A 27241-nucleotide genomic window follows, 5' to 3' on the forward strand; every position below is an offset into this window, starting at 1 on the left:
TTCCTTCATTCTGATGTTCTTTTCCCATGTAGGACCACCCCACCTCTTACTGGATAGCAACCCTACAGCCCCCCCCCACTGCCAGCACCTTGTCAGGTAAACCCAATCCAAATAGCAGCTCTTACCTGTGAGAAATCCAGCTGTTTCTTGGCCAGTGTAGCCGTCCAATGACATTGCACTTCTGTGCTACCACTTTTCCATATTCTGCTAATGGATACCAGATCTGATAGGATGACTGCTCCTTTAAATTTTCATTTTGCTTCATTGTTGCTTCAAAGTCATGGAATAGCTGTATCAAGATGATTTGCAGTTTCTTTTTTATTTTTTTTCACCATAGGAAACAGGCAGGCAAGTATTCTTTTATTTTTTTTTGGAGGGGTATGCTTAGCAGGTGGTCATGCTGGCTCAAAATGAACTGAGGCCTAACTTCCATGATCATCTCAGTAACATTTTGTAATTATCCAGGGATGAAATGGCTTAGCTTGACTGACTTCTGGGAGCAGGGATAGGAGGCCAAGAGCTCACTGCATAACTCAGAGGGTGATAATGGGGGAAGGGTTTAGGTACTTGAAGGGAGATGCTAAGAAAAATGGTGTAAACAGAGCACGAATAATGTCAAAAGAGCTTAAGCTTGTAATTTGATTATGTACAGTTGAAGTAGAAAAATACAGTATTAATATTTCTAAGTCATTTGCTCTGGTTTATTACACTAGAATACAAGTCAGCTTTCTGCCACGACCTGGAAGTGGCACACTTTTACTGTTGAGATGTGCCAATTTACATGCTTTTGTCTTGTTTTTTATTTTCCATATCTCTTTAATGCCATATGTTTAAATGTAAAAACAAAGCTTTGAATAAACCAGTTCTTACTGTCCTCTGCTTCAGCTGTTTCCTTACATGCTAGTGTAGAGGCTTTATAATACCAAGATGCCAAAGGGACTTATTTCAGGGAGCAGCATCAGTTGTAGTAGCGAGTGTTTCTGCTCATTGTCTTTGTAATGACAGCAGTGTTGCCAAAAACAGTGAACCACGTTTTTATGCAGTTACTTGACTTGTGGACTAGGAGACCCAAGCAGACACAGCTGATCAAAGTGATGTAAATGCAAGGCAGTAGGTCTGCAACCTGCTCTTCAGCAAGTGTTTTGAGTACGAGTGGGGATGGGGCCAGTGTTTTGTAGCTGAGGGATTTGGGGAAGTGGCCTGGCAATGGAGCGGCTCTGGTAATAGGGAAATAGTAATGTAGCTTGCGTTGTGATTGCCTTGAGGTCCTGCTTTCAGAGGAACTATGGAGTATGAAGAAATCTCATCTTGCATTGGAAGTTGAAACTTCTCCTTAGTATAAATTGAGGTCTTCTTTTTTTTCCTTGAGTAATGACCTTCCTAAATTCCTGTGTGCTGTTTGGCTGAAACCCAGGCTTTTTGTTTTTGCCTGTTCTCATATTAAAAGCTTTTTAGCACCCATTGATAAATAGTCCTGTTATAAGAACAGGAGGTTTGTTTTAGTCCTGTTCTTTGCTCTGAAGTCAAACATGTTCTCAGGGATTTGGATTCCTTCTCATTTATGCTGTGACACAAAGATTAAAACACTTAATGAATTTTCATGGCTGTATCTAAAATCTTTTTAAGAAATTCTGGTTGGCTTGAACTAGTAGACAACAGTACAGTTATATCTCTGGAACACTGTAGAAGACAGATCTGTCTTTTGTATAGGAGACAAATAAAAGACAACAGTGAGCGTATAGCTCCAACTGCAAGTTGTTTTTCCTAGCTTGTCATAGACTGTGGAGAGGTAAAGGAAGAAAGGAAGGACTTATTCTTTCTGTTCTCTAGATACCAAAGGAAACCTAACTGCAGGATGCTTTAAGCATACTTTTGTCAGGTATATCTCACTTGATAAGGCTCAGACCAACTGCACAAGTTGTGAGCTCAGCTATTAGTCTGAGTGTTAGTATTTTTTTTTTATTCATCAGCTGTATGTTGGTTAATAGAGTAGAAGTAGTCTTGACTGGCCTGTAGTCAGTTACAAGGTATGAGGAAAATCTAGATAACCCAAGGATATCTTCTGTGAAAGGCCTGTCAATAAATGCTTTGAAATTGCGTGAACAAAAGCGGTTTGCAATTAATATCAACCTATGGCTCAGTAGTCTTAATACGACTGTAGAAGCATAGGATGAACTAAGGCAGAACAAAGGTCTTTAAGTTTGAGATAGAAAAGGCTTTGGATTTGAGATTAAAACAGGAAGAGGAGTGCTTTTTTTAACTGCTTATCCACTTTTAAGAGTGTAATGAAATGCATTATTTCAAAACATGGTCATATCACAGAATAGTAGGGTTTGGAAGAGACCTCAAGAGATCATCGGGTCCAACCCCCCTGCTGAAGCAGGTTCCCTAGAGCAGGCGTCCAGACAGGCCTTGAATATCTCCAGAGGAGGAGACTCTACAACCTCCCTGGGCAGCCTGTTCCAGTGCTCCGTCACCCTCACCGTGAAGTTCTTTTGCATGTTGGTGTGGAACTTCTTGTGCTCTATCTTGTGGCCGTTGCCCCTTATCCTGTCCCCACAAACCACTGAAAAGAGGTTGGCCAAATCCCTCTGTCTCCAATGCTTAAGGTATTTGTAAACAAGCCCTCTCAAGCTTCTCTTCTCCAGGTTGAACAGACCCAGCTCTCTCAGCCTTTCCTCACAGGGGAGATGCTCCAGGCCCCGTATCATCTTTGTGGCCCTCTGCTGGACTCTTTCCAGGATCTCCCTGTTTTTTTTGTATATACCAGAGGAGTTATGGATACCTGTCTACTGTTTGTAGTTGGCAGAAAGTAAGAAAGTAATACAAGGCTAAGACTCCTGGTACTAATTGTTTTTAAACATCTATTTCCTGTACGGCTAACACAGAGTGGGAGCTTGCTGTGGAGGGGTATGATCTTAAAAACTTCTGTTCTTTGTGCATTGGGCAGTCTTCTATTCGTGATCGAGATTGTCCTGCGCAAAAGCTTACCAAAAGCTGCCTAACTCTGACTTTATAAACAGTAGCTGGAGCTGATTCAGTTACAGTGGTCCTTATTAGTTATCCGTGCTTAGCTATGCTTGTGACTTGTTGGCTAAATAAACATAGCAGGTGATGTATTTTTTTGTTTGTTTGTTTCAAATTCTTGAGTACAGTATCCAGCCCAAAGAAGGGACAAATGACTCCCCTTGGGCAGCTGAATGGGTGTGGAAGTTCTTCTAGAACCTTCTCTCGAAGAGAGGCCTTTATCTGGCGATTGTGATGTGGTCGTGGTAATCTCATCTGTATTTATCCATGAGTGATTAAGATGTATTTTAGAATGATAGTTTTTAAAGTTGAATCTACATTTTCTTGAAGCTCAATGGTCTTTCTTCCTACCTTGGTAGTCCTAAGCATCTTATTTTTCTTCTGGTCCATTCTGAAGTCGTCGTATCACTTCAAAGGTAAATTTCTGGGTAACTTAAACCTTTGAGTCAAAATACTTTGAAAGCTGCTTTCTGTAACTTGAAGCTTGAAACTTACTTTGAAATACTCAATACTGATTACTAACTGAGGGCTTGCAGACAGAAGCAAGACGTGGAGCTAGTATTGAGGCTGATTTACTTTAGTTTTATGTCAGCCCATCCAACTGATTTTGTCAGTGTTACTAAGTTGATCTAGAGAAGGGAACTCTTGTTTGGGAAAGGTGAGTTATTCCTCCTAAGTTCTGCTTAGGCTGTCTTCTGTTGAAAGGAAGTACACAGATGTGGTAGTGTGGCCATGGAAATAAATTCTAATTTCCCTTAATTAAACCCAAATACATGCATATAGTTAAGGTTTTCCATTTTATGTAACAAGTACAGGTAGTGTGCTCTGGTAAGTGCTGTGTTCATTTAATGTAACATCTCATCTGTGTTCTTAGTAGCACATTTGCTACTAAGCAGCAGCAAATTGGTAGACCTTACAAGGGCATGTGGTGATAGGACAGGGGGTAACAGTTTTAAACTGAAAGAGGGTAGATTTAGATTAGACACTAGGAAGAAATTCTCATGCCAGAGCATTTGGACTAGGTGATCTTTAAAGGTCCCTTCCAAGCTAAACCATCCTGAGATTCTGTGAGATGTACTTCAACACTTGGTTCTGAGCTTAGTGTGTCCACCAGACAAAGAAATGGTTCTCATCTTAGGTGATTGTCTTTTAGAATGCTTGACGTAAAACCTGTTTAACTAAAGAAGCATTTTGTTAGCACTTCTGTCAAGTCCTTACCAAAAAGTTATTTTAAGTGTGTTTGAGCACTAATCTGGTCCAAGATCATTAGTCCTGTATTGAAATTTAGACAATTTTTCACTTATTGTATAATCTGCAAGCATTTTCAGTTTCATTTTAATGTATCTTTGCTTCTAGATTGTGTGGGGAGTATTCTTCATCATCGTGGCACTGCTTTTCACTGTCTCTCTCTTCTTGTCAAAGTAAGTACATTTCAGCACTTTTTATCCACTTGAACTATGTACTTTCTCTTCCAACATCAAAGTCAGTTCAGGGGTGGTTTGCTTCCACAGTCAGCACATTGCATTCCTATGGTACGTTTCCATAGCTAGAGCTGGTTTTCTCATTGTAATAAAACATTGGAAGTGAAAAAAATGTGCTAAAAGAGGTTCAAGGAAGGATGTGGTTCAGCTTGGTTAACTGCATGCTGCTTAAAACAGTTCTGATGCAGCAGGAAAATTAAGGATATATTTCAAGAAAGCTTAATTCAGACTGTAGAAGTATTTTGAGTGCTTGAGTGAATCTAAATGTGTAGGTACTCATTGGGCTGGGTAACAGGTGCTTATCCTTGCAGTAAATGACATATATAATGCATTATCATGTGTATTGTGTTGTAATTGTTTCATGGAATTGAAAGCAATTATGAAGGCTGGTATTTAACCAGTAGGCACAAACGTTGGCTTCTTTAATTTTTCAGACTGGGCAAATAAACTGTTCCTGAACTAGGGAAAAATAAAGTGGCAAGGAGATACAAAAATCAATGTACCTTTCCATAGAACAAGTGCAATGAGTGTTGTAAAACAGAAAAGCTTTTAATCTTTGGTTTTAGTTCAGCATTTTTGACCTGCCTGTTTTAATTGAACTGAAGACGAAGTTCTCGGAGAACCATAGTACTTACCCATTTTTTTAATTACCACAGTTTAGACAAGGCTCTGCATTCAGCTGGTTTCGACTCTGGATTTATAATTTTAGGAACTAATCTGACTAATCCATTGAATATGCTGCTACCTGTTCTTCAAACAGTAAGTAAACAAGTTTTGATGGACAGATATAAGGGTGGTCTTTTTTTTGCTAAGTTGCTAAAAGGCAAACTACATTTCTGAAGTGATTCATTAAAAGAAAATTGTCTAGATGCCTGTTCTGTAAAAGCAAGGTGACTTCCTTGTCAGTGATCTGTTTTAGTTATCAGATACCAATGTGAGACTCTTGGGTGGATAGTTGTAAATCTATGGATAGAGGTCAGTTGCTGTAGGAAAGCAGTGCAAAAGGCTATTTTGTATCTGAAAATGTGATGGTGAAAATGGTCAAGTGTGACATCAGTTGTTATGCACAGAATAAAACCAATTTTTTTTTCTCATGCCTGCCTACACTGAAGTTGTTTGAGTGCTTAATAGCTTATTACCTTTAAGTGCAGTAAATGTACTTTGGGTTTTAATGTTATTTTTACCCATTGAAAAGCTACACTACACTCTGTGCAGTTACATATGTTTACAATAATGCATTACTCTTTCAAAGAAAACCTACATTAGAACAAACATTTAGTAACTTCAGTAGGGCTGGAATGCGGCATGGCCACAAAGAAGTTCTGTGAACAGTAGTGGGTAAGCTAACAAAAGGAAAAGCTGTAATTGTAAGTTAATGCTTTACCCTCCCCTAGCTGAGTTCTTTCCACCTTCTCAGTATAATGGGTTGGTATGAAGCATTGCTTACCCCGTATTTTCAAAAACAATTAAACACTTCATTTTGTAGGTCACTAGGAAGAACAGTGTTCTGTCTAGTTGTTCAATCACGTTTTGTATGCAAGCACGTTCAGAAATAATCACAAAAAGAATGCCTGTATAGTTCTAAGATGATTTTTGCTGCTGTGGATTTTGTTCTGACGGTGTATTTGAAAGAATCAGGTATTTGGCCTGAAAAATTGTAGCATCTCATTGAAAATTAAGGCAAGGCTTAAATTGAGAAAAACACTCCGTTACTTTCACCAAACTAATGGTGTAAGCTCTAGTAGCAGCAACCTATACTAGCTCCAGTTGGAGCTAGCTATATAGCTTTTAAAGGGTATGACTATTACTGCCTCAGATGCTATAGGTAGAAACTACTTAGTTTGCTTTCATTGGGGGGATAGATAGCTTGTTTTTCTAATTTGAAGACTGTATTGCCATTTGAACTACTTGTATGCTTCTTGTTTTAGGTTTTTCCACTCGATTATATTCTTATTACAACTATTGTTATGTACTTCATCTTCACATCGATGGCAGGGATTCGAAATATGGGTATATGGTTCTTCTGGATAAGGGTAAATATTGCTTTGTTTAAAAATGTGACATTGAATATGTTTTATAAAGAGTCATTGTTTATGTACTGCTTTATAAATACTGGGATGCCACAAATAAGTGTTGTTTGTATGTATAATGAGTGTTAGAGGCGTACTGTACAACTCCTACTATTTTTGAAAGCTACTCTGTTTTGCAGACTTACCAGACCAAAGCTGATGAGTGTGATAAGCAGTGCAGTCAGCTGACCCCTGTCAAGTGTGAAATGAGTGCCACTTTGGCTTCTGCCTTTAAGTTGAAGCAATATGATTCTGATACAATGAAAGTATTAATGAATTTCTTGGTCAAAATAAGAAATGTGCAGTCAGTAAGGCTTGGCTTGCTTTCTAAGTGGGAAGCAAGATTTTCTAACTTGGTAAGAGAAGAGTACATTGATATGGCTTATCTAAATATGATGCAAATAATATTACAAAGCTGTTTTTTCAAATACAGTATCAACAGTATACCAATCATACCTATGATCCTTGGTTAATATTTCCCTGCTTCTGTATTCCCTTTACCATTGTCAACACTTCATGCAGTGATACCTCAAAATTGTGAACGGTGATGCTGAGTCCAAGCAGTGAGTTATGAGGCTTGCTGCTAGTTTTGGTCTTCCATCATTTACCCTTCAGCTGCTGGTTGCTTTCTCCTTAATATGGTACTCTAGCTGAACCTGTGGGGATCACAGGAGTAGAGTGGTGTCTACAGGTAACAGGAAGGGCTTATGTCACTCCCTGCAGGGGGGAGCAGAAAAGATGCAACTGTGTGGCGCAGAAGTTTTCTCAGTGTCTGGGGTAATAATCTTATGATGCCCTTCTCTGGTTTTAGGTCTGATCAGAGAGGTAGCGATAGATGACATCTCACCTTAACCAGAGGACACAATAATATTTGACAAACCAAGGCAGAGCTTGGTATCAGTGATAAGCAACACTATTTAAATCTTGCTACTAACTGTTTCAGGAAGCTTCCTGATCTATAAATTTTCTGGGTCAGTTGTGCAATTGTAATAGTTAAATAGCTGTACTTAGAATTTCAGGAAAATATACTTGAAAGCCTGCTTTAACTCACTAGAACTGAGTTGCTGGAGGACAATTTATAGCAGCCTCCCACTTCTGTTGAGAGAATTAAACCTGTTACTTGGATTAAAGAGAAATTTAAGAGTTTAAAAAAAAAAAAAAAAACAACCAAACTTGAATTTCAATTGTTAATATTTGTATGTTTTCTGTTTTAGCTGTATAAAATCAGACGAGGAAAAACTCGACCTCAGGCACTCTTATTTCTCTGTATGATACTTCTATTGATAGTTCTTCATACAAGTTACATGATCTACAGTCTTGCTCCTCAATATGTAATGTATGGAAGCCAAAAATACTTGGTACAGGTGAGAGGTAACATGCTGTGTGGGAGTTGTTTTTTAAAAAAATAAACACGGTGACTGAAAGCATGGGTCACTTTCAGTTTTAAAGGATCTGTTAGCCAGGATTTTTCAACTACTAGTAGGTCTCTTGTTAGTGCACAAGCTAAAAATTGGCTTTACTGTATGTAATGTGACTTAATTCCTTGAGAATCTTCACACAGCACAAAATCTTGAATATTGCTTCACTTCTTTTGATAATACAGCTGCTAGCTTCCAGTAGGCTTTGTGCTGATATGCTTAGGCAGCTGAGTGGCTAGGAAGCATTGCTATTCCACAGTTGCTGTCTTTATGTGCATATTTATGAGAGATGACAAAGATACAGCTTTGTACAGCAGAGGATAATAAAAAAAACTGAGTATGTACTGATTAATCGAACTTTAGGGTCATTTTTTAAAGCTGTAATGCAGTTTGAGACACTAACAGGAATGTTTGAGATTTTCAGAAGTTCACTTGCAGCATAATCTTTCTTCCCTGGATATCTAATTATATTGGATGCTATCATCTTAAACCAGAATGAAACTGGATTCAGTATCATTATTCAAGCCTAACAATTCCACAGTGTCTTCATCACCAAAGATGTTTGAAAATTATGTTAGAAAAATTAAGGTTTAGTTTTGGAGATGAGGTTTTTATTTTGCATGAATTTTCACGAGCTGTTATTCTTTCTAAATGAAAGCATACTTAAAAAATTAATATTAAATTACTTTTAAATGGTAGTTTACTTAATGCATTTACTGTTCAAAAATCTTAATCCTTCTGAATGTGTAAGAGGTTTGTCAAAGACTCTTCTATAAATCTATTTATTGAAAGGTGTTTATTTAAGAGACTATCATTGTGTATGGAAGAATACTACGATAGACTGGTGTAATAATTTTGCATATTTATAATGCAGAGTAATAAGACAACTGATGGCCAGCCAGGGAATGTCACAACATTTGTTTCTAAAGACTGTGATGCAGATGCACCTGAAGGTAAGATTAATTAATTTATTGCGTTTCCTATGTTGTATGTGCATGCTCAGCTGTAATAAGCAGCTTAATTCGTTGTTGACTTTGAATTGCTTTGGTGTAATATGAAGCTTTGACATATAGTTAAGTTCAGAAAATTCATACCGACAGATTATTGAATTTCTTTAAAGAAAAGATTGTTTTTAGTAGAATCTGTGTACAACAGGGCATTGCAATTAACTTTTAAAGTCTATTTACTTCAATGTGTATGTAGGAGACCTTAAAAATAAACCCTAGGCACTGAATAGCTTAGCATCCGAAACACTTCAGTGTATGCTTACCATAGAAACACGTGGAGAAGTATTCTATCAACATTTGTAATGTACTCAAGAAAATAAAGATCTAAATTTCTCCGTGTGAATTTAAAGATGAGAATTCTGCAATTTTTATTAAGATGTAAGTACAGGCTCTTCCTAATGCAACAATATCAGAGGAACTAGATGTCTTAGGCGATTGTCCTATAATCCTCTTAATTTTAATCTATTCCCTCTGACATCCAGTGTAATACTTGCTCATCTGTTATTAAGCATTCCTTTTTGACTTGCTGTTTGGGCAGAAGCTGTGCCATGGGTGATTCGGAGCTGCGAGTAATGACTAGCCAGCAGATGAATAATGATGAAGCTTTCCCTGACTTTCCATTTTTGCAGTCCTTAATGCTGAATTTTTTTGAGACACTCTGTATAGATTTTGTTCCTCTTTGAAACTTGGCTAAAGCTGGGAATTTCATTAAGAAGCGAAGCTAAATGAAGTCATGGTGGATTTTTTTAATGTTGTCTTTCTTTCTGCATATAAATAATTCTTGCACCATCTGACTTGCACTAGCCATTTCAATACCAATACTGCCATTTAAGGCCACTATCAATTTTTATTGATTGTTTTAGTCTTTTGTTTAAAAAAAAAATGATCTCAGCAAAAGATTTATGGCCTTCAGTATGGTCCAGATTTTTTTTGAAGTTGAAGCTTTCAATTGCTTTCTCTGGCAAAGTTTCAGCTTCTCCGTTTAAAGAGAAGTTGAATTATATATGCCTTCGTATACTTACAAAAAGGCTTGACCATGTCTGTAATTGTTAAAACAGATAAATACCTGTCTTGTATTCTCATCTTTTCATTCTGTAACTATTGATCTGACCATGCTTCTAGAAGACTTGAGCTTGAACTCCTCATCTTCTCTTCCCATTTGTGTGTGTTATTGGGAAAGATTTAATTTTTAACATTTTTGTACTAGTGGAGCTAACTGGACATAAGTTCTTTGTTCCCAATTTTTCATGTTGCAGTCTGTCTTTTGCAGGATGGTTCCCTTGTATTTACACTTGTCATCAAATTTAGTGTGTAGATGTTGCTCTTATTCCTTCCTGGTGGTTCATACCATCTACCATGGGGGATGGATTTTTCTCCCATCTCCCTGGTACTTCATCCACCTTTCTATTTTTGATGGCTGCTTTTAGCCATAACATAACATGTGAAGTGTTGTGTTTTTTGAGGAATGTGATAGCTCAACTCATATTTAAGTTACCGGATTGTGATTGGAAATAGAAGCTCTTCTGTGGCAAAGTTCAGGAGAGTAAAATCAGTCATCCTTCAATATGAGATCACTTTGAGGAAGCTGTGCAGATCTTTTTTGCTTTTTCTAATCAGCTTCTTGTCTTAGCAGATATTTTTTTGGAAGAAGAACGTACTCATTGTCATCCCTGAGCTCATTAGTCTTCACTTTCCTGGGAGAGATTCAGGTGGTCTTGTTTTCATAGACTTTGCTGCTTAATTGAAGAAAGTGAGGTTGGACTGAGAAATAAGTTTCCTAGATTCCACCTGCAGTTGATGGTACTTTAAATATTTGCTGTGATTTTTTTCCATAATTTTCTTTGAGTGATGGAAACAATATAGCTGGTGCTTAAAGCTTGTCTTCTGATGAGCTGAATGCAAGAATCGGCTTGTGTAAATGATGACTTCGATTTGCCATTGTTAACATGCATCATGTTTGCCTGCTTTAATAGAAAAGAGGTGGCAAAGGTATTGATATGCTGTCTTATGCTAGCCTTGTATAAGTAGAAGAAGGATGGATTTTTGTTAAATGTGAATGTTAATGTGATCAAAAGGCTTTAGTGGAGTTCTGTATCTATAAATATGGTCAAGTTATGATCTTTTAATACAAGAAAGAAAAATTTCTTCAACTTTAATAAATAAATGTTTAATGAAAACCATTCATTCTTTCATCCAGTCATTTAGATGGACTGTGTTAGGAAGGTGAAATGTAGTACTTGCCTGCAGAGTACCTGCTGTTTTTGGTACCTGGTAATGATAATGAAAGAACTGTTGTGGATCCTACTTCTGTGCTCTGTGATCAGCTAGGAGACATCGGATGAAACATACTGAAGGTAGAAACCAGGTTTTAAATGTAATTTCTCTTCTTTATAAGGATATTAGATACATAGTGAAAACGGATGCAACTAACTTGAGAGAGGTTGGCCAAGCACGTGTGTTTTTTATTGACCTCTGGTGATAGGGTTTTATCTTATGAAACCACTGAACTAGAACTAAATGCAAATATTGATTTGTCTTCTCAGCACTTACCCTATTTTGTTTTGTTTGAACTGAATTCATTTTAACTGGTGTTTTTACTTAAAGCTATGACCTTTTAATAAGAGTGCTGATTGAGCTTATAGCAGTCAGCTCAGTAGTATTGAGTACTCAAATACTGTAGAGATGATCTCTACTATAAGTACACTTTTTTCAGAGAAGGTAGAAGAAACTTCATCTGATATTGCTATGATAGTTATAGCAACTAATACTGAAAAACTTTGCTACTGATGAAACTTCAGTATTTAATGGACAAAGTTAACTGTATGCTAGTATCAAACCAGTGCTCAGTTTGAAAGGGAAGGTTACATTTTCCAAAGAAACATAAGGCAGTTAAAATACAATTTTAGTATTAAAAAAAAAACTCAGATACTTAGGGTTATATATACATTTCATGAATTTTTAGTATTTTATTCTGCTTCCATGCAGTAAACCTTGTCATTATTTCCTCCTGGTATGCAGGAGGTCAGTCTGCTTTATACTAAATGCCAAAGGCCATGATAGCCCAAACAACAGGAAGCAGACAAAACAGAAGTCAAAAAATAATAGAACAGGCTACATCTCTCAACTTAAAATACCTTTTCTTAGTTGCACTGTAATAACTTGGACAAAAGGCTTGTGTTCTGATTTATATGGGCTTTTTAATTGTAAAATTTAAAGAAGTGTATGAAATAGCAAATTTCCTATGTTACAGGTAAAACAAACATTAGTTCTCAGTGTTTGATACAGCTGGACAAAGATCTCACTTGGTTGTTTTCAGGGAGTATTGCTAGCTGAAGTGTTGGGTGCGTAGTTCAGCTAAGCATAAGGTCAAGCAAAGGAGGTTCAATTATGTGATGAAGAACTTTGCAGTTGGACTAACACACTGAAAACTTAGTATAGATTTAGCTAAACTGGTTAGCAGGACTTAATGTAAATGAACAGTGACTCAACTGAAAGCCTTTACCCAGGACTTTTCCCAACCTCCACTGTGAGATCTTATGAACAGTATCTGTTTCTTTCTAGGTTAGAAATCACAAAAGTGTTTTTATAATATGGGAAGCATCATTCACCTTATGTGTGTAACAGGCTGTGAATCCTTCCGATCTGGATTCTCTCTTTTGCTTAATTGGAAAAATGAGACTTATCAGAGGTCTGCTAAATGTTGGGTACAGTGCTGAGCCTGTGCTGACTCCAACTCTATATAAAGCAAGAAATAAAAGATTATATCAATTTTTTAAGGATTAATGTGAGCAGGATTTCCTGTATTAATTGGCATCTAGTAGCTGTAGTATTTAATTCTTACTTTACCATGGCATTGTTCTTATCTCTGGAAGATGACTTTTCCTGCTTAATTGTACTTTTTTTTTTCTTAACATACATCATGAGAAAATTCTGTACCACTTGACTATGTACTTTTTTAAAAGTTGGTAAACCACCCTCTCTGTGGGGTTCTTCGAGAGCAAGAGGATACAGCTCACTTAAAGCATTGCACTGTGTAGGAAGACTGTACCTATCCAGTAAAAATACCAGGAAGCTTCTGCCTAGGTGTGGCATGAGATGTACTGCATCCCTGCTGCAGTACACTTTACATCTCTGCTGTAGAGGATTTTACATCTGCTAGGCACCCATAGAGTACTTGCCAATCATACATGTTCTTATTCTATTTTTATTAGCTGAAATGCACCATATAACTTCTGACACTTTTCTCATTAATCATCTTACAATACTGTAAATCATCAGAACTTTACTATAAAAAGCACCTCAGGTTGTACTAGGAGAGGTTTAGATTGGGTATCAGGAAGAGTTTCTTCAGGGAAAGGGTGGTTATGCTGTGCCAGGAGGTGGTGGGAGTCCCCACTCTTAGAGGTATTTAAGAGAAATGTGGATGTGGTGCTTAGGGACGTGGTTTAGTGGTGGATTTGTAGTGTTAGGTGGATGGTTGGGCCTGATGATCTTGAAGGTCTCTTCCAACCTAAATTATTCTGTGGTTCTTACAGGACTGTGCTGTTATCTAGAAGTCAATAAATGCAAGACCTTGGTTTTATTTTAGCCTGAATAAAGACTAGATTTAGACTTGAGTTATAAAGGTGACGCACATTTGAATGCCAAAACAGGAACATAATATGTTTCTCTTTAAATAGAGAAATCTAGGAGACGTGTAAAGTGAATGTTCTGAGCAACTTGTTTGTGCTTTTAATATTAGCACTTCTATAGTAAGCATCTTAAGACCATAGATTGCTATTTCCAAATGCTTGTTTTAACTAAATTAAGTGGCAGTTATAAAAAGCTCCACCAAAATCCTAAACAGGGCTTTTAGCACGGCCTGTTACCCTTCCCTGTTACTTTTCTGGATGACCTTGCCTAGTACTTAGTCCTGAATCTCCACTTTTAGCTAACACTATTGAAGTTCTCCTTAATCATAACAACTGAATAAATGAGTACAATGCTTCATGTTTGACTCCAAACGGCCCAATATAGCAGCTGTACATGGTGTGAGTAGCTTATTTTTTTCTGCATTACACTGTTCATTGACACAGTCACAAACACAAACTTCTACACCTTTTTTTCCTGTATCTACTACTGTTGACAGATATGAGCTGCTCTGAGCTACTTCTTCTTTCCCTCCAAGAGATCTTATCTGGAGAGCAAAAAGGCCGCGCTTACTAAATATTCTGAACTGTTAAATGGAGTTCAGCAGTAAAGCAACAGCAACTGTATATTATCTTCTTGGTTCAACATCTTAACTCTGTCTGTTGAATTTAAGTGCAGCAGTGAAGTGAGATGCTCTGATATTATCAGTACGTTGGAGTAAGAGTTAAAGCTCCTTAAAAACGATTGAGGAGGATGTACCTATTCTTAAAAGGAAGTAAGGAACCCAGTGTGAGTACTCATTTGAGTAAGAAACCTACCAACAATGTCTACAAAATGATCCTTTAAATAAAGGCAGTACTTCTTACCAAGGCATCATATATAGTCTCTGTAAATAGTAAATGCCACCAAATCTTTTCATAACTGAGAATATAACACATTGGAAATTCTCAGTGAAATGTTGGGAACTGCTTCTGCTGGTCTAATCAAATCCATCTTCTTCTATTTTGCTATAGACAGCTGACAAATTCATATTATAACATGCTCAAGAACAGCCATACAGGAAAAAATAGGCAGCAGGCTGTTACTACAGCTGATGAAGCTACATACAGATGTTTTCTGTCCATCCTTAAATAAGGATTGCTCAATAGACTTAGAGCACCTTCATGAATAGGCCTTTTCTATTACAGTGCCTGGGACCTGAGGTCCTGAAGCTAGACTGGATGGATGACTGAAAAATAGTATCTGAACTATGAGAAAAGAATATGACTGGAGTACAGTCAAGTGCATCATAAATTCTGTGTGTAAAGGAAAGAGAAGGTGGGAAAGAATGAGAAGCCATTGTTTTGAGAGCATCGTTAATGATAAAATCGCTCATTCACGTCCAAAATTCTGTTAAAAGGATTTGGCATCAGATCTTTCAAGTTTGGCTCTTTAATGATAGTCATAACTGTTTTTGTTCTCCAGAGAAAAATTAAGGAGTTCCAGCATGGAAAGCTGCACTGCTTTGTGAAATGCCTCTGAGTATTAACCAGCTATAAATTCTTCTGAGGACTAAAGGCATATTCCATGTGAGGATATTGAGAGGTCAAGATCAATCTGTTAAAATCCCTTCTTCTCTGCTTCCTCCAAATCCTTTTCCATATACCTGTGTCTCAGGAAGGGAAGGGATGAGGGAGGTGGGGTGGTTAATCCTTCAGTCATGTAGGACAGACAGACTCTTTCTAACGTGGTCAGCTGAGGTCAGTGTGAAGTGGAAAGGACATGATGTGAGGTTAACATGGAAGGCCATGTGCTGTAATGTAGTTTTGGGAATTCTGAACTGTTGTAAGCTGAAGCTTGTACAAAGCTGATACTGGAAAAGGAGATAGGTGATGAATGGAAAGTGGCTTGATTAAAGTGAAAATGGTATTTTATTTTGTCCATTGGTTGCTTGATTTCTGGAATCTGGCATCCTTATTCCTCTCAGAAAATACCTCTTGCAATTCAGATTAAGTCTTGTGATTTAAAGGCAAGAAATGGCAATTACAGGGCTTGTGTCCAAATGCTTCAGGCCAGTTATGGTGATTAACCTAAACTGAACACAGCATTTCAAAACATATCTGGTTGCACATGAAACAGAGAATATACCTTGTCCCTCTGCTGTCTGATTTAGTGGTTTATAGAAGGATGTGATCTCTGGAATTTGTGTGGCTTCAGATTTCAGTCATTGGTTAATGCTCTGCCTTATCACTAGTTACGTGGTCCTTTAGCACTTAGTATATTCTTCACTTATCAACACTGAACACTGAAGGAAACACTGAAGGAAAGTCATCCTTAAAATTTATGAAAAAAGAGATTAGCCAATTTAGAATCTCATTAAAAGGTTTCCCTATTGTCTGTAAATATATGCAAATCTTGGCACCCTCCGAGATTCCCTGTAATCTGACTACAATAGCAGTCTGATAGCTGAATGCAATTTTCCACTGTAATGCGATGGCTTTAAGGTGAACTCCAAATCTAAAATGGTGAAAAGAGTACTGATAGGCTCTTTCAGAGTATACAGAGAAGTGGTGAGAACTTCCCTATGCTCAGCTAAAGCTTGTTTGTATTTTCTCTGCACGATCTAGTGCCTTCTTTCTACAGCTGTGTCCTGTGCTTCCTTTTCATCTGTGCCACTTTTCTTCCTCAATAGTCAAATATAAACATTGGCTATATGACCTAGATCACTTGATAGGGCTACATTCTCAATATTTAGCATTCAGAAACTTAGCTGACCATGGACTTGTCTATTCAACATTCTTCTTCACCTTTCAGCTCAAAGACCTACAGTATGTTACTGGAAGCCTCTTTATGCTATGACGTCCTGCTAGCTCTGTCAGGACTTGCAGATTCTTGAGCTGTTTAACGTGAACATTCATAATCTGTAATTATCAAAAAGTTGTATGACTGCTACAATAATTAAGGTACTGCATTGTAATTATGTAGCTATTGGTTATCTTATTTCTGCTACAAAATCAGATCAAAGTGTCATAAAACCAGGATTCACGTTCATTATGTCATTTTCGGGCTTTGGGATTTTAACAGGGCTGGGTTTGATTTGTATATATACTGTATAAGGTATTAGTTATACCTTATCTATAGCATCTATAGCTTGAGTCACTGAAAAAGCAGAAATTGCCTTCTAAATGATAGTCTGTCCTAAATGGTTTACTTGACACTTAAGAAATCATGTGGTAATCATGTGTTAGCAACTCTAATTTAGAACTAACGAGCCTTTTCAGAGTGAGTGTAATTGTATCTGAAACTAGCTTTCTCAAAATTTAAATACCTACTGGAACACTGCTAACTTGGAGTGTTTGTGGAAACTCAGATAACTTCCGGTGGAAGTAGGATGTACTTCTGAGCACTTGGGAAGTTGGGATCCTCTTTCTATTTCCAATGACAGCCACATTCCAGGTTCCTTATTAATTCCTGGTTTCCAAACTCCTGGCTCCTCGTTAACTTGTTAAAATCTTTTCCTTTGGCAGGGTTTGATTCCAAAGGTAATGAGGAAGCTCTTGTTGAATGAAGCAGTTCTTGAACTACAACTAGGCTGATTCAGCTCAACTTCTGCTTGGTTTCTACAGGTCCTTTCTACGTGCATCTCACTAACACTTCCAGCTCAGCAAACAAAAAAGGCTGGGATACGAAAGTAGCCAACTTCTCCTGCTTGTGTGTTAGACATATTTAAAAAGACTGTAGATGGATGCTAACTGTTTAACATCTGAGTGATTTGGTATTTATCTTGGGTGTCCTGTAGTACTTTAAAGTGCTGTCAGCTTGAGAAGTCAGAAGCTTAGTGATTCGTGTCTTTTTAAGTGGGGAGCTATTGTAGCTGCCTGCAATCTGCTGCAAGGTGTTTTCAAGTCCTTGTTTTATGTGAATGAACCAATTACAGTAGTACATTTTTTGGTGTGATTTCTATTCTTAAAAGGAATCAAAGGTAAATTTATTGCAGAGTTGACCTTGAGGCTAGTGTGTCATCACGAAAGACGAAAGAACAACTTGAAAGTTTAAGCAAATTCTGGAAAGAATTACTGAGGGAAAGGGGCAACTGGTATGTGATGCCAAACTAAACATTTTAAAAGCTTTGCATAGCAGATTGACTTAGCCAGAGAAACCAGAGAGGCAGCAGCAGAGGGTCTGGGTGGTGAAGTGCAAAGACAGTCTCAACAGCTGAATGTATTAACTGTGTATGTGTGTATGTCTCAGTAAAGAATAATATAGGACAAGTGGGGAAGTAACTAAATGTAATATGCTAGCAGCCACTTTTTGTGTAGAAACTGCTGAGTAACAAGCAACAAAACCAGTCTCTTTTTCCCTGTTTATTCAACAACAAAAATTGTTTGTGACTGGAGGCAGCTGTTACTGCCACTCCATGAACGTGTTTCCATTGAAACCTGTGAAAGTGATATATGAAACAGAATCTTAAACATCAAACTTCTGTGGCAGCTTGAAGTCCTGGAGTGACCTTAACACTTCCAGAAGACTGGATGAAGCTGTTAAATTGCTAGGTGATAAGTACAAAAGCAAAGGGGAAACTTGTAATTAGAAAACTTCTGGTATACCTGCTTCTATCTGAGGACACCTGAAGCTTATTTTCTCTTGTCCATCTTTGGTCTGTGACGAGAACCAGCACTGGAAGCAAGTCCATGTTCTGTTTCTTGAGACTTTATTTAGCAGAGTATTTAAATTTTATTACTTGTTGCCTATTTCCACTATTTTGTGTGAATGAAAAATGTTTTTTAAAACTGCAAAAAATGGTACCTGTCTCTCGGGATAGCTTACAGTGCTATAGCACTCCTCCCATCAATAGGGATTCTGATCACTCAACATACCATCATACTAGAAGTGAAAGCTTTGCTGCCCTCTTGAGAAAAATGATTTGGACATTACGCTAGATGATGGCTTTATTGGTCTCTTACACTGTTAGATCTCCCTTGGTTTCTTACCTAGCTGAAACTTTTTTTTGTTGCTGGCCATTAACTTCCTCACATAGTTTCTTTATGTAGGCAGCATTACCTTTTTGGTCAGTTTGATTACTATAAATGGTGTAATTTTTGTTATCTGATTTCCCTGGTGAAATGTTAAATTACAAGACAAAACTAGATAGAAGGACCTTTATTCTGTGTGCTCTATAGCCACACATTAATCCATTGTTCTTAACTACTTTGGTAGTAATTCATATGGTGTGAGTTACATCACAACTTTTTTTGTCCAAGTTGAGATATCAAATGAAGAAATTCTTTTTATTTTAGAGCTTGAGAAAGTGTTGCATATATATTGCCGAGAAGAAAATGTTGCCACTATACAAAATAATTATTTTTTTCTGATTCCTTAGTTTACCTTAGGTATGTCCCTGAAACAACTTATTAAATGGATGGCAGTTTTTCCAAGAAAAACCTTTGCTATTATAGATCTTTCAAATAAATCCAAAGGCTGCTTCATCTGCTATTGCATCCTTTCTGATAAGTAAAGGCATGTTGCTCTGGGACTATTTTTAAACCTGAGATCTCTGCCCTGTACTTGCTCGGTTTATAGGAATCCCAGTGTTTTTCTCATTCTGCTAAAAATACTGATACACTGTGGCAGAGAAGAACGTTAGTTCTTCTACCACAACTTGGAGGTTCCAAATGACATTTTGAAAGGTGCCCAGAAGTTGTCCAGCTGAGTGTTCCACAAGTTACTGTGCCAAAACCAACTATTCTTGCTGTAGTTCTTCACCCAATTTGTCAAAATGCAGTTTAGCTTTGTTGCAGGAAAGCCACAGTAAGAAAATTCTAGTATCTTAAAACAATCCAACTGCCTCTAAATTACATTTATTGCAATGTGGAGCTGGCTTGGCCTGTAATGTAGGATTGCTGTTCAATATGTGATACAAGATTAGGGTTGTCTTGGGTCATGTAAACCCACGTGAAGCATACAGGAATGGCAGTCAATAATACGAGTGTCATGTTATTCTTCATTGTGCTGCTGAAAGGCTATCTGGAAACCAACAAGACTAGGAAGGCTGCATGTGAGGCACCGATGATGTGTGGTAACCATCATCTTCTCTTAATGTTCTTATCCAAGTTTTAGATGACTTAAATTAGGAGTAGCAGCACAGCTGGAAGTAATGCCTGTGAGGATGAAATGTAGGTTTCCACTTAGTTACACTTTCTCAGGAGAAATCTCAAACCTTTTGGAACTTGATAGATGATTTAAGTTTATAAATGCATCAAACCCTTTCTTGAAGCTCAAGTTGCAAGTTGGAGTGCCAGCAGCAGCTGCTTTCTGTCACACAGCTCCTGAATGATTGGCAGCAGGGCCATATGAAATGTGAAGTGTTTCTGAATACCTGAAGCCGTGCCTTCAGTGCTTTTAGTATTTGGAATATGCAGTGCTTATACATTTTAACACACAGAGAAAAGCTGCAAGTTTTGGAAGTACTTTAGAGTGTATTTTTACCAAAAATATGTTCTGCTCAAAATCAGGCATGTAAACTTAGACTGATAGTGTCAAGCACAGACAAAGTTTAGCTTTTTCATCCAAAATGCCATGTTTAGTGTTAAGTCTGTTTGTGTTGTCCCCATGTATAAATACACCTTCCTGTAATGTGAATTGTAATGGTTTTAAGCACACAGGACCTAAAGAGATCATCTGGTCTAATCCTCCGGCAGGGTCAAACAGAGCAGGTTGGTTCAAGCCCATCCAGTTGTGAGTGTCTCCACAGATTTTGAAAACTTTGTGGGTAACCTGTTTTAATGTTTAACTGTTTTCATGGTGAAGTTTATCCTGTTATCTAATATTTCTAATGTCATCCATTGTCATTTTACTGTGCAGGTCTGGAAAGCCTTTCCACGTATTTTTCTAAGCCCCCACTAGATAGCAGAGATAGTTCAGCCTTTACTCCAGGCTGAACAAACACATCTTCATTGTATGCTCTGGGCTCGAGCTGTTGTAGTGGTCCTCTGCTGGACTTGCTCCAGTACAATGATATTTCTTTTATGTTGGGCAGCCTGAAATAACTCAGCAGATGGAGTTCCAGTTAGAGTAGAAGGAAGTAATCTCATCCATGGGCCTGCTGGCTGTACTCTTTTTAGTGAGACATGGTTTTCAGTTATATTTTTCCATTGCAGTTACACACTGATAACTCTACTTTCAGTTTGTTTCCCAGAACACTGAGGCACTTTCTGCAAAGCTGCTTTTTACCTGGTTGATCTTCAGCCTGCACGGTTGCATGGTGTTTTGTTCCAGGTACTTCCCATCTGTCTTTGAACTTCAAGTATTATTTAAAGGGGCTGAAATAATAGGCTCCCTCTGGACATCATCATTACTACATATTGTGTTGGACCTCTGTTCCCTGTTTCCTCATAATTTGATCTAGAGTCTTACTGAGGATGTAATCTATGTCATTATCCAGTTCATTAATGAACAGGTAAAACCAGCGTGCACCTCAATACTGACTCCCAGCGAATGCCAGGGTTTTTTAATTACTTTGTTCACACCTATTTGTACCTCTCCCCTAAGACTATTTTTAACACCCTCTTGTGAGAGCTCACTGTGTTTTGAGATGCAGAAAAAAGACTGCAGTTTATGCAAATAAGTTGTTGGTTTATGCACTGAAGACTCAGATTATAGCTGTTCAGGCTCTAGGAATTTGTTTATCAACAGATTTCTTTGTACTTGTAATTCATCTTAAGCAAATTCACTTCTCAGAACAAGCCTTTGTTCAAGGATACATGTAAATTGAGCCTGATGGTTTTCTAATTCACCAGAATTAAAAACTTCAAGTGGATCTGAAGTAAAATATAGTTGACTTTTTGGGTAATCGTGGCTATTAGCACTTGTTTGGTATCGTTTGTTTAAGAAACCTTTCTGTCTTGAATCCTTTTTTTTTTTTGGCTTGATTGCTTGGTCAGCACTACGTAATATACTTAATTCTTAGTGGTGACAGTTACCTATCAGAAGCTTGGTAGTTTTCTGTACATGCCTTTGTTCCAAAAGGTCAAGATACTGTCAGTATTATTCTTAATAAAAAGATTTTTATCTTATTTCAAGTTGTTCATTAACTTATTCTAAATTCTGTCATCGTAGGAATAAATTAAATGTTGTTACATCAGCCTATTTTGTAATATTTTAGCTCAGAAGGAATAACTAAAACTTACTTGAACTTGTGATACACATTCAATTGAAATGTTTTCTCAAGGTCAAACTGTTCTAAAATATTTACTACCATTTATTTAATCCAATTACAGTAGAGAGACATCTGAAAGTCCTTTAGCTGTTCTTTAATTCAAGTAACCAGCTGGAGAGCTGCAGATGGTGTTGACAATGCTATCTGCAGTTATGAAGCATCTTTACTTTACCACTATTTCTTAGCTTTACTTCACCTTTCTTATGGCAGTGTCATCCTGGTGGAATGTAGTGTGCTACTTCACTTTTCCTCTCGTGTAGGGTATGTGCTGTTGAATGGTATCAACAGGGGAACAAAAATGGAATCTCAGTTATGTGAAGAAAACTGGAACACCAGGAAGGACTACTTCAGCAAAATTCCTCTACTTGCTACGTACTTTCATTTGATGCTAGTGGAGAAGCATGCTTTCTCTACGTGAACTGTTTGGCATTTTAATTCTTTGTAGAACATTTTAGTGTTGTATGCCTAGCGTTAAAGACTTGTGAAATCCCAGTATAGCTCTTTTTGTCTGCTGATAGTAACTTGCAGCCTGTTACGCTAATGGAAATTGATGTGCTGCATAAAGTAGTAGTAATCTTAATATTTTAATTAGTATTCTGTTATTTTTATCGAATAATTCATTGGAAAAATGTTGGGCGGGAGTTTTGTCTGTTTAGATACAGGGTATTCTAGACATTGTAGAAATTGGGTTTCGTGGCAAGGTCAAGCAGCAGACCTTCCTGAGAATGCCTATCCATAACTCCTAATTTTCCTCTCTCCAGTAGTGAGCTGTAGGATGTGGTGGCGTTAAAGCAGCTTCTCTGATGTGAAACTGTAGGCTTTAAACAAAATACTTGCCTTCAGAAACTGACATTAGTCTGCTTGTAGTTGGTTAGATGGCTCTTAGAGTGAAATTATCTGAGTTGCATATCACTCACAACTTCAGGAAGTGGAAAGCTCAGTTGCACCTAGGGAGTATTTCCAAACCTGGGGTAAGAAGTGACTGAAAATTAGACAAATTCTGATTTGCTTGTGTTCTGTAGTGTTCAAACCATTTGGATGCTAATCTTTGCACTGAAATAGCCTTTAGGTGGGGTTTGGAGCATAGTAAATAAGAAAAATAAGCAGTTATGTTATTTCGTAGCATGAACTCAGTGCATTCTTCCTTGCTTTGGAGAGATAATTCAGCTGGCTTGCATGTCCTGCTGACTGCCCTCTTACATGATCTGTCGAATGTTACAGTCTGTATCATGTACATGCTACCAGGCTGCAGTCTTAGAAACATCTTGACAATTTGATCCTTAATTCTGTTAAAATAAAATAAAAATCTACCACTTTAAAATGGAAAAGAATACTTGCATGTTTTTAAAGGTGGCTGCGTTTACAGTTTACAGAATAACATTTGACCAGCATTGTCAGGTCTTAGGTGCAAATAATGCTTTGGCTCTCTGGGTCTCCAAAGACCCAGTGTGTGCGTGTGTGTGTTGCCTGCACAATTCAACATTTTTGTTAACTTAAATTTTTGCAAAATGTATGCACTTACGGTAAGGAGAGGGGTTTATTGAGGTACTGAAGTGCATTTTTAGTACAGAATTTGCTTTATATCTCCTCTTTATGATTACAGTTCATCTAAAATGGAAGATGATTATAATAGGTTATGTGTCAGAAGAAGCAATAATTGATAGATTCGTACAAATACCCAGTAGTAATGGGATTACCTGCGTAACTGTCAGCTTCCAGTGCCATTCAGTATGCAATAATCAAATATCCCTCTGCTATATAATTTTGATAGGATAGTACATTTGATTTAGTGGAGTGGAATTGTTTTTAAAAGTTGAATACCCTCTGAAAGTGCTGAATTGTTATCCTATAAGTAAATCAGAATTAGTTGATTTTATTTGGTCTGTGTTAATCAGTACTATTTGCTTGCCTTTTAGATCAGTGTATCGTTACTCGGACATACCTTTTTCTTCACAAATTTTGGTTCTTCAGTGCTGTCTACTACTTTGGGAACTGGGCATTCATTGCAGTAAGTACTTTTAATTTGGAGATCACTGGTAATGATCATTGAGTAATTTGCATCACCACACTGTTATTCAGTTTTACATATATTGCCCTTAATTGACTAAGAGTAACTTAACTTATTTTAAATTTGCAGGTCTTTTTAATTGGATTAATTGTGTCATGCTGCAAAGGCAAGAAATCAGTCATTGAAGGTGAAGTGGATGAAGATGATTCAGATATGAGTGATGATGAACTGTCTGTTTATTATCGTTGATAGCCTTTTCCTTCAAGATGGGAAAATATAACTTAAAATTATGTTGAAAATAATAACCATGAATTGCTATCCAAATAAGCATCCTTGCACCTGTAAAAATAAGTGTTCTTGCATACAGGGGGTCAAAAACTGGATGTCACTTGAGTATCTCTATTATATCAGAGCAAATAGTGAAACTGGATTTGAATAATATATAGAAAATATTGTTTTATGATTAAATGTATATGTGTAACTTTCTGATGTACAATTTGATAAACTGACTGCAATTATTTCATAACATGTTGTTTTTCTCTTAACTTATGCTTCTTAAATGATTTCATACCTAACTTGTAGAACACTATTTTTTTATTCAAGCTCATAAATAAAGTGAGCTAAAATCTTGTAAAACAGGTGGTATAAGCATTGCTAGGAAGATGTGGATCATAAAATTTTCACTTCTAGATGAATGCAACACTTCTAGATGAATGCAATTTAACTTCTGCATTAACTTTGATATTTCTGGGATCCCTGTATTAAACTACAGCTGATATGGTACTTAAAGTATGCCAGAAACCTGTACTTGAGGTAGGTAGCAAGTTCCCAGTATATGAAGAATAAGTCACTTGCACTATCTTATCCCCTCAAAGCTACACTAGAATCCTCTAGTAACCACGAGGTGGCTTTTGCTCTGTCAGGAAAGATGTTAGTGAAAATGACAATATTCAGCACTGTTGCCGTATTTTAGTGTGGTTCGGTTCTGAAGCTGTCAGGTGCCTGACTCAGTAATAACCAATGGAATAATTAAGATTTGATAACTGTCAATTTATTTTTTTCTCTAAGTCATATTGTCTAGTTTGAAGCTTTTCAATTTTTAATGTGAATGTTGTCAACTTGTTTACAAGCCAAAAAGTTTATATAAAAACAGTCCATAAACAGTTTTGTCCTTCACGTATCTTTAAATTACTGAGCTGTGTTTTTGAGGCTGAAAAATTTCTTGAGGCAAAAGAAATTAGTTGGCAGCCTGTGAAAGAGAAATATTTACAGGTACAGGTTTTTAAAGTTCTAGCGCTACCTGAGGGGATGTTATAGTCCACACAAACACATGAAATGTAATTCAGATCATCTTAATAAGTTGTTAAGTAATTATTGAAGTATATGGAAACTTAGGTTCTCCCTATGTATGATGTTGGCAAATTCTTTAAAACTGACAGCTTTCTGCTTGGTTGTTTCAAGAACAGTATGCCTCTCCCTGTAGTATTTCAGAACAGCAGAATCTTAGGAACTTCTGAATTTTAATTCAGTTCCGGTATTTAAAGGATTGAGTTGCTTAGTTAATTTGTGGATATTGGAAACTAATGTTTGGACTCTTACAGGAACAAACAAATAAAAAGTGAGTCTTCTGTGCCAAGTATTCCAATACTTCCATGTTCATGTGGCAACGTGGATATTGGATCCTGACCATAAGCTGCAAGTATGCAGTCAGGATTGCTGAACAAATGGTAACAAGTTTGGTGCCAGTGTGAAAGGACAGAAATATATTTAGATGCTGATAGCAGGTACTGGAGCTTGATTAGGCAGTCTGAGCTACCTTTGACTAGAATAAGCTAAACGTGACCATGGGGAAACTGGCAAGGAATTGTAAGAAGTTCAAATGACTCAAATGGAAAGTGGAGCCTGATGTTGGCTGTTGGGAAGCTCCTTACAAGCTGCATCCAGAGGATATCAACACAGCAAATGGTTCTTTGTGGATGCACTAGTGGAAAGGTTACATGAGCTAATTTAAATAAAGTTAACTGCTCAGATGTTCTTTGAGGATTTTGTTCATATTTCATTAACAGACTTCATTGACTCTAATTCCCTTCTCTGGCTGTGAGATGCACAGGTTTGCGCATTAATATTTCTGATCCTAAGACTGGGCTGTGATATGCGATTTTGCAGAGTTGCATCCATTCAGTCTCAGCTTCCCACTGAGGAGATTGCTGCTTGTCTGGGGAAGATTGGCAGGAAGGTGTTGTTTTTATGCCATGCAGCTGCTTGTGAGTTGCATGCAGTCTCAGGCCGGGATGCCTAGCCATCCCTGGATGTTTGTCGCTCTGTTGGCCTCCCCTGCTTCCAAGCTTCTCTTAATTTCTAGATTCTTCCCAATCTAGTCCTGATCCACTTCTGATGTGGTGGCATTGTCTCTCTTGCCTCTTTCCTTCTTTCCGTAGGAGGATTTGGTAAGTACTGCTTGTTTAATTCAGTTGTTAACAAGACTTTTACAACTAGACCCTTATTACCTGTAGCTACTAAGAAGCAAGCCATGAGACTTCAGAAGTTTTATTCCATTTTCTCATTTCATTTATTTTATGTTCTTTCACCTTCTGTCATAGAAGTAGTAAATAATTGCCAGCATTCATAATCCAAATTGTTTTTCACCTGTCCCATCCTCACTAAAGTTTCTCAGGAGTTCAATGAGCATTTTGACTGACAATATTTTAAGAAGTTTTGTATGCACTAATGTAATTCTCTTGAATATACACTCAAGAATTCATCTCTATTTAGCACTTCCTTCCTGTGATGGAAACTTGATGTGTTTAACTGAGCTGTGCCTTTAAAATGAGCCTGAGGTGCTGTTGAATTGTGTGTGAAGTCACCAGCTAGATTTGTACATCCAGTATCACTCAATAACGTAGACTAGCACTGAATGTAAGATAGCCAGGACTTAAATGCTTGTTATTGATCAGTACTTGCAGCAACTTTTAAGAAACAGAACTTCCAATATATTTTTTCATTGTCTCTTGTGCTGTGTTCAATAAAATACCAGTAAGTAAAACAATGAATTACTTTTCTTCCACAAAGTTATTCTTTCTGCGGTAGCTCTTGTAATATGACTGCTGTAATTGACTTATTGGGCTTTTAGCTGTGAAGTGATCATCTAGAGTTTTCTGCAGGTTTTTCAGCAAATTTGAACTTGCCAGTCATGTTCTAACACAATATTCTGTGTTGTAAGGGAACTTCAGACATCTTCAATTAAGTTTCAAAGATGTAATTTTTTCTGCACTAAAGTCACTTAAAATAGCATCAGAATTGTTTCACTGTTTTGAGCATATGAATAATGTTCCAATTTCATCTGCGTGAGCTTTTGAAACTTCTGAATAGGTGTAGTGCTTCAGTCAGATTTGGCATATATTTGGGTTT

The 27241-nt window shown here is 37.3% G+C and overlaps 1 protein-coding gene across 2 annotated transcripts in view; it reads left to right on the top strand.

The window, feature by feature from the left end:
* The window catches only part of LMBRD1 (LMBR1 domain containing 1), a 75408-nt gene extending 48529 nt beyond the window's left edge, over positions 1-26879 (top strand). For both annotated transcript variants that reach the window (XM_035321409.1, XM_035321410.1), the window contains exons 10-16: positions 4384-4448; positions 5165-5267; positions 6437-6541; positions 7792-7941; positions 8870-8948; positions 23742-23833; positions 23963-26879. In XM_035321409.1, the coding sequence (XP_035177300.1) occupies positions 4384-4448; positions 5165-5267; positions 6437-6541; positions 7792-7941; positions 8870-8948; positions 23742-23833; positions 23963-24082 (714 nt within the window). In that variant the 3' untranslated portion in view covers positions 24083-26879. The remainder of the gene's footprint in view (positions 1-4383; positions 4449-5164; positions 5268-6436; positions 6542-7791; positions 7942-8869; positions 8949-23741; positions 23834-23962) is intronic.
* Positions 26880-27241: the final 362 nt, after the last annotated feature.

This window comes from Oxyura jamaicensis, chromosome 3 (assembly GCF_011077185.1).
Source record: "Oxyura jamaicensis isolate SHBP4307 breed ruddy duck chromosome 3, BPBGC_Ojam_1.0, whole genome shotgun sequence".
NCBI lineage: Eukaryota > Metazoa > Chordata > Aves > Anseriformes > Anatidae > Oxyura > Oxyura jamaicensis.